The sequence below is a fragment of the Coffea arabica genome, chromosome 7c (genome assembly GCF_036785885.1).
Source record: "Coffea arabica cultivar ET-39 chromosome 7c, Coffea Arabica ET-39 HiFi, whole genome shotgun sequence".
In the NCBI taxonomy this organism is placed as follows: domain Eukaryota; kingdom Viridiplantae; phylum Streptophyta; class Magnoliopsida; order Gentianales; family Rubiaceae; genus Coffea; species Coffea arabica.
In genome coordinates, this window is record NC_092322.1 from 40,139,993 (window position 1) to 40,148,452 (window position 8,460).

Below are 8,460 nucleotides of genomic sequence, written 5' to 3' on the forward strand. Positions count from 1 at the left end.
CCTCTTGTAACTGTGGGCACGAGTCAGTGGTATGACCAATATTCGTACAAATCCCACACACTTTGGCCTGCTGTACATTTCCTACAGCTATCTGTCGAACAAATGAGGTTAATTCAGATAATTGCTGTTCAATGGAAGATGAACTTACCTCGTTGACCTTTCTCGTAGGAACATCTGCTCTCGTACCAAACTGCTGGCAATTCTCTGCCATTCGGTCGATTAAGTCCCATGCCTCCTGGGTAGTCTTATTCACCAGTGCACCACCACTTGCTGCATCAATGATATTTCTATCGTTCATCAGTAGTCCCTCGTAGAAGTACTGAATCAGCAGTTGATCACTTATTTGATGATGCGGGCATCGGGTACGCAGCCTGGTGAACCTCTCCCAATATTCATATAAGGATTCCCCTTGAAATTGCTTGATGCCACATATTTCCTTTCGCAAACTAGCAGCTCTGGATGCAGGGAAATATTTTTCAAAAAATTTTTCTGCATCTCTGGCCACGTGGTGATAATGCCTGCAGGTAGACAGTATAACCAGTCCTTTGCCGAATCCTTTAGAGAGAAAGGGAAGGCCCTTAATTTAATTTGTTCATCAGTTACTCCCGAAAGCTTCATACTCGAACACACCACATCAAATTCCTGCATGTGTTTGTGGGGTTCCTCTCCTGGCAGACCATGAAAAACAGGCAACAAATGTATTAAACCAGGTTTTAATTCAAAAGCTGCATTCTCACTAAGGCGAGGAAAAGTTATGCAAAGAGGTTGTTGGGTCAAGTTTGGAGCAGCCAACTCCCTTAATGTTTGTGTGTTAGCCATGGGGATTTCTTCTTGCTCTGAGTCACTCGAAGTGTCCCCAAATGAATCTATTGGTTCAACTTCTGGCTCAGGTCTCTGAGATGTAGCACTGGAGTGCTCCTCTCTGAGCTGTCTGGTTTCTTTCCTTGTTCTACGCGCGGTCTTCTCTACTTCAGGGTCAAAAACCAATTCACCTGTACGAGAAGACCTAGGCATACACTAGAAAAATACTAGAAAATTAGAGCAAAAATGAACTTATTTAAAGAAACAAATAATAACGCCAGTCCCCGGCAACGGCGCCAAAAATTGACAGGTCGTCAGCCTGTGCAATAATAATAATAAAATCCTAACTACCACTAAAAGCAGTCAATAATCAATCCTAGGTACTGGAGCAGGGACTCTAGGTGTGCAATGGGTTACTTGATTCACCCTGTTCCCGAAGAGTTTGCTTAACCCGATATACCAGAATTAATTAGTCGACGAAAGTTACTGAATAGTAGACAGTGGCAAGTAGGGTCGTCTCCTCAGGGACTGGGAATATTTGTCTCTTTTTAAATGCCAATTGGTAAGGGGGGATTTCACCAGAATGAAACTAAAATCAATTGTATAATTCAACAGAAATAAATAAATAATTAACTAGCACAAATATAGCAGAAATTTAATCAAGAATAAATAAATTCTAGCCAATGATACAACTACTCAGGCGCAGTCCATTTATCCGATCATTGATGCAAGAGAGATTCACTTAATTTATTAATAGGCTAGTTATAGTCATCGATGAACTCTAATGACCAATTTTTCCTTAATTTATAGATGACCAAGGTACGACCATTAATCACCCCTAACCAGAAAAGTACTCCTAGGTACGACCGTAGGAATTAACTTTCCAATTGCATTAATAACCAGAAAAACCTAGCCCTAATCAATAACACGCTCGAGGGTTATTTAAATTAGATTGCACGTTCCCCTAATGTGTAAACACACCAGTTGCCACTAATATTAATCAATCAAACAATTACGGATTCAATTGACTAAATTGGCACGAGATTAGTAAATCACATTGAACATCGGGCCCTTGACATCCAATTAATAAAATAATCCCATGAAAATTAAATCAGACAACATGCAAATATTAATAGATAAAGGAACACGTGAAAACTAATTAGATCTCACAGATTTTCGAGACTGCGCCGTCGAGTTGACCCTTGACTATATGGAAGATTTAGCCACGCCGCATAATTAAATCATCACACGAATTAATGGATTGCAAAGGCATAGCGTTTTCTATTAAGAAGCAAGGAATAAAAGGTGTTTTTCCGGTTGGAAAATTTTGTCGAACACCTGGCGTGTGTCAGAGGCCAGTCAGGAGAAAAGAAAGAAAAACTAAAGACTAGGCTAAAAACTAAAACTAGAGATGTCCCTGCTACTCTACGTTATCTCTATTTAAGCAACAAAAGAAAGATGACTAAAGGCTATCTAGGTGGTCCCCACACATGTGGACAAAGCCTTCAAAGTACTTCTTGCCCAAGTCTCTTTCCGTAGCTTTCTTTGAAGAGTCCAAATGACTTATAGCTTTTCACTAGCTTGTGGTCCTCACCATTCCAAGGGCCCAAGAATTGAAGTCCTTAGAAGTCTCCCTATTTTCCATAAAGTCCTTCCTTTTTGGTAGTTTTCCGCTTCATTCCTGAAATTAAGTCCAGATACCAAATATGAGTAAATATCAGCAATTAACACAATATTTATCAGGGATAAAAGGGGAAATTAATAATAAAATTACTAACAAATTATACCCTATCATACAGAAACAAATTTCTTGAATTAACATGCTTAACAATGAAAGCAAAATTAGGCGAAGAATAAATGTGGGTGCCGGATTACATAGCGCAAATATTTTTTATCCCTAAGGTGTCTTCTTTGTTTTCTTCAACTTTTCGTTTTCCTTGTACATTTGACACTTTTCTCTATTCCATTTTCTCGAGAATTGAGAAGACAATCGGTCCAACTTCTTTCTTATTGGTTTCTTCTTCTTCAGTCCAAAAGTCTAAAGATATATAGAAGCAAAATATGCCATTGCCTTCTCTGTCTCTTTTCCCATATGTCAAACAGAGAGTTTTCTACTCCCTCCGTCCCACTTTGATAGTTTTGTTTTCCTTTTTCGTCTGTCCCAAATTATAGTCCACTTTCCCATTAAGAAATGTAATAATCTTTCAAATTGTCTAAAATACCCTCATTAAATATCTTGTTATTAATACATTGTTATTAAATACTAACCCATTACATTGAATACATTGAGCTTTTCCAATCCTAACCCATTAGCTGTAACTGATATTAATTGGCACTATTCGTGATTAGCATAAGGGTATTTTAGGAAATTATTAATCTAAATTTATGTTTCCAACCAAATTAATTACACTTTCTTAATCTGTGTGAAAAAAAACCAAGACTAACAAAACGGGACGGAGGGAGTATTTAATTTAAATTTTTTTCCCTTATTCTTTTCCTTTTCTCCGATGCATGGATTTGGTTTTACCTCTTTTCCAGTATTTTTTGTTTAGATATTCATAGATGGTATTTTTAAGTTGGCCATTGTTTTCTTGGTTATGGACCACTGAAGTATAGCCGATGTGATCAAATTAGTTTTACAATTTTTCCATCTTTAGTTCTTTTTCTTTGTTAATGAGTTTCAAATCAATCAAAAAACAGCTCCCGGAGGCAAGTAAAACTCGGAGTTCAAGTGTTCGACGGATTACAGATTCATTTCTTTCACTTCATCTTTCTGCAGGTAGAGAATACAAATTCCAGTCTGTACTTATTATTATTTTTCTTGAAAAGGAATCAAGAAATCTCTGTTCTCACTCTTACTTTGTTTCATATATTTGTCCCTCAAAACTACTGTGTTGATAGATCGTCATCGGAAGCAGTTTTTGCACTGAAATTCACGTAAGTATCCCAATCCAGAGGAAATCAGGATTGTTCCAATGGACGGGGAAGACTCATTGTCTCCTCAGATTACATCAAAAAGGCGAAAAGGAACTGATTCTTCCAATTCAACTACTGTGGAGATGAAGGATGAGAGGAAATTATGTCTGACCAGCATAACTCCTCGGTCTAGTTACTCGACTAGGACCGATAGTAATTTGAGCAAGACACAGGGTTATGGTCTCATTTGGCAAGAAAATGTTCACAGGTCACTGGAGGTGCTCAGAAGTCCAAGATTGCTGCTCTGTGTGAATGGCTACCAGTTTCTAGTACTGGTTCTCAGGTCCACCATTCTGAAATTAAGAAGGATTAATCAATTAGTAATCCTTCCTTTTATATTTTGACAAGTATTAATTGATTTACCTCTCCTGTATTTTCTTTTTTCAATGACAGGCTGTTGCCAACAATGATTGTTTAGCAGATGTTGTTGCATTACAAAACCAGAAACGCCTTCTTATTATTTTTTTTTGTCGAAACGATAAGATGATTTCATTGCTTTAAAGATAAAAACATACAAGTACGAGCAACGGCTCGATCGAACTCTACACAGTAGTGTTCATAGACACTGAGGAAGCTGTCGCTCCTCATCCACAATAATGCTTAAAGCATCAACACTCATTTTTTTACTGACTATCATATCTTCTTCCCTATTCAAACCAAAAGAGCACATGCGAAACAAACTCTATAGCTGAGAGATGTCTTCAAGTACTGTTGCCATTCTGCTGTCCGCTGGGCTCTGGTGTTTCAATTGTCTCCACAGTTCTTTGTTACCAACTCTCAGCTTAATTTTGCTCCACTTACGATGCACAGCCTTACACAGCACTAGTTTCAGCGCCAAAGCTTCATCTAGGAGTTTGTTTCCAGAACTGATGTCTTTCATTGCCCACCCTATCATCGTATTGCATGCAAAAAACTTAACTTTGACTCCAATTCCCATGAATAGCTGCCCTTGTTTCATGGTTGTAGACACCTCCATTATCACTGCTCCTTCATTTACATAGCTCTGATCCTGAGTTTCTTGCCTAGGGGCTGTTTCTTCTGTGCTCTCTCCTTCCCCCTTATTCTCTAACTGCTGCTGCTCTAGCCAATCTGAATGCGCTTTCCTTATAGCTTTGAAGGGAGGATCGACGGTAGTGTTCTCGAATTCTCTTTTGTTTCTTTCTTTCCACACCTGCCACAAGATGTTCGCAGTTAAACCAATGTGTTCCATCCCTTCTGTCCTGTGCCTTGCTTCTGAGATTCTTAGCCACCACCTTTTGAAATCTCCCTGCTGCTCCTTTGCTCCGTCCCACTGAATGGGAGAAGCCTTCCATATGTTTTCCGTGTGGGGGCAATTCAACAAAAGATGTTCAACTGTTTCCTGTGCTGTTCCACACATCTTACATATCGGATCCCCCACCCCCGTTCATTTAAACACTGCTGCTTTCACCTATGCTGACTTATAAGCTCCTCCACCTTCTCCAGCTCACAGTGATTCCCTCGCCTAGTAGTTGGTTTCCCTGTATCAGTGTCTGGGATCCACTTGTGTCTCCAAATATTTGTACTCCTTCCATTTCCTATCCTTCTGATCATTCCAGCAGTAATTAAACTTCTTGCCCCCATGAGACCTTGCCAAATCCAGGATGCATTTTTGGAGATATTGCACTGCAGGATGGATTCCTGTGGAGAATATCTGGATTTCAACACCTTACTAACCAACAGATTTGGTTTAGTAAGTATCCTCCAAACTTGTTTTCCTAACAGCGCTTGATTGAAAGCTTCAATATCCTTAAATCCTATACCTCCTGCACTTTTGTCCATTGCCAATCTTTCCCAAGACAACCAGTGCATTTTGTTCTTACCATTGGCTTCACCCCACCAAAAGTTGGCCATCAAAGCACGGATATCTTTGCACAACCTTCTGGACAGCTTAAAGCAAGACATCACGTATGTAGGCATTGCCATTACAACTGCTTTCAGAAGCACTTCCTTACCTGCTGGACTCAGTAGTTTGTTTTTCCAATTCTGGCATCTTTTCCTGATATTGTCCCTCACAAAGCCAAAGATCTGTTCTTTAGACCTTGAAACTACCATTGGAAGTCCCAGGTATTTGCCTTGTTTAGCCTCTACCATTCCTCCTAAGGTCAGGCATACCTCCTTTTTCTGCTCATCATCCATGTTTTTGCTAATAGAAACGCCTTCTTAAGGTAGTGCTTAAGTTCACTGTTTATAATATGACAATCAGTTTGAAATTTGAAATGCTAGTGTTTCATTAATCGGTTGGACAGGAGGAAGAGGACTATACAGACGAACAAGAGGAAGAGGACAGTAGTTGCTTTAGTGAAGCATTTGAGCCAGATCATCAGGTTCAGGCTGAAATTGCTAAAAACACGGTGGAACTGGAGGAAGAGCTCTCTCTTTTTCAGCAGGAAGACCAAACTTGTAACCTGAAAAAGATTGAGATCAGAACAACTTTGTCACTTTTGCAAACTCAGATTGAGGAATTGGTAGATAAATCATCTGCTAGCACCCATTATGGAACAACGTTGACAAAATTGCCAGATGAGAAAACAAATGAACTAAGAAGGTTATCTAAAGAAATAGAATTGTTAGTAAACAAGGTTGAGGTTGCTCTACAAGATGGGCAGGAGTCCCTTAAATATGTTTCAGATGGGATAATGAACTCCAAACCTCTAGAGCATTGTGTTGACATTGAAATGAAAGAACATTCATGTGATCAGAATTTATTGGTGTGTCTGACGGGCGCAGGGTATACATATCAATTTAACCTCATTCTAATCAAGTTTTACATTTATAAATTCCTAAACACCCCACACGCGATTTATCGCAAGTATACGAATCGTGAGCGAGTATAGGGTATTAAGGGTCGATCCCACAAGGAAGATTGCAATTACCGGTACTACTAAAGCTTCTCTATTATTTAGACTATCAATGAATTATAACAAATTTTACCTACTCAAATTATACAAAATAACAAACAAAAGCTCCTTAGGTTGTGGTATCCCTAACTACTCATGCAAGTGCTATATTTGGATCATTGAATACTACATCTAGGCTAGTTATGGTGTAATTTCCTTAAACATGTGAAACCTACTTTCGTAGTGAATCAACTATACTCATAACTAATCCATACCTATTTTCATGGTTATGAAATTAGCTACAAGTTCATTTCTTCAATGAAATTACATGAAATGAATCACTAAAAACCACATAAGTGCACCTCTACTTTCGTGAGTGTACTCCCTATGTTTAGCACTTCTTGAACTAGTGTTAAATCTCAATTTTCATTGCAGAAACAACACCTTAGATAATCACAATCAATGGTACCAGATTAATCATGATTTAAGAAGCCAAAGTGCTAAATAACTTGCTCAAATCATAGCAATCAAATAACCAAATAATAAACACTAACAATCATAGACAGTTCAACCAAACCCAAGGCATAAACTTTAGAGACACATAAATAACACAAAATCCAGAACTTGTATATTAACTAAACTTGGAATCAAATACAAAAGATAAAGAGTTTGGAAGGAATACGACCCTTGTCACATGAGCTTTCTTCCTTGCCTTCTTCATCCTCCATCTTCATCCTAATCTAGATAATAAACAAGAATGGAAAAGCTACACTACTCTATACTAAGCTAAACTAACACTAGGGAGATGAAAGAGCTACATTTCTGCAGCTTCAAGCTTTCTCCCGTAGCTCACTCTCTATTTTTTCTGCTATGGACTCCCCTCCTTTTATTTTGCAATGAATTTGGCTATTTAATGATGAAAGGTGGTCAAGAAATGAAGCTTTACACTTTCTCCGTACAGCTGGTAATGTCTCTCACATGTCTAGCATCACATGTGAGTTGGTGGAGGTGAAATTGAGTTTTACGCGTATAAAGCAGCCTTTTCTGACCAGTGATCCGAACTGCTACAGTGCCTCGGATCCGTATGGATCCGAGCTCAGATCCACTAACCCAGAAACAGCCGAGGGTTCGGATGAATAGTGGATCCGAGTGTGGATAACTTGCTCTGTTTTTTGCCCAACTTCAACCGATCTTTTCTTGATGTTAGAGGCTGAACCAGCTCATGCCTAAAACACGAAAGTTGTAGCCTTTTGATTTATCTTTCCAATGCATCAAGAATCACCTCATTTGGATCTGTGTAGGCGGAGATATGACTGAAATACTCTTGCCTGCTCCATGCCTTGTTCCAGTTTCGACCAATAGCAATTAACTCTGTACTTCGGCTTTTTTGACCTGGAAAACCTTCAAACTGGATTCGGATGTCTTCACCAAAGTTGTAGATCTATCTCTTATCTTCAAATGGGTTCAAGAATCATCCCAATCCGATCATTGTAACTCAAGTTATAGCCGAAATACGAAAATGTGTCAAAACTGTCAAAATACACAAAATCCAAGTAAAAAGTGATAAAAACCTCATTTAATTGAACAAAAGCATTTTATACCAATTATAGCCAAAATGAATTATTTTCTTCCAATAATATACCCAAAGTGACTAAAAATAATATAAAATATCATACAATTATTACGTAAATTAGTCACTTATCAGTGTCAAAGTATAACGAATGATGGAAACAATACAGTTGCAACCAGTCTTCAGGATCAAGAAACAGAATCTTTACTTGAAAGGTTGAGCCGACTGCAAGCTGAGACAGCCAAATTTTGTATA

General features: G+C 38.5%; 1 protein-coding gene and 1 non-coding gene across 2 annotated transcripts; one reads left to right on the plus strand and one right to left on the minus strand.

The window, feature by feature from the left end:
* The first annotated feature begins 341 nt into the window (after window positions 1–341).
* Window positions 342–448, plus strand: LOC113700267 (small nucleolar RNA R71). The gene has a single exon (XR_003450610.1). It is a non-coding gene; the product is annotated as a small nucleolar RNA R71 (small nucleolar RNA).
* A 4,754-nt stretch (window positions 449–5,202) lies between these two features.
* On the minus strand, window positions 5,203–5,934 carry LOC113699930 (uncharacterized mitochondrial protein AtMg00310-like). Its single transcript, XM_027220277.1, has one exon. It carries the CDS (start codon window positions 5,932–5,934, stop codon window positions 5,203–5,205), a length of 732 nt encoding a protein of 243 aa, XP_027076078.1.
* Between the last annotated feature and the right edge of the window lie 2,526 nt (window positions 5,935–8,460).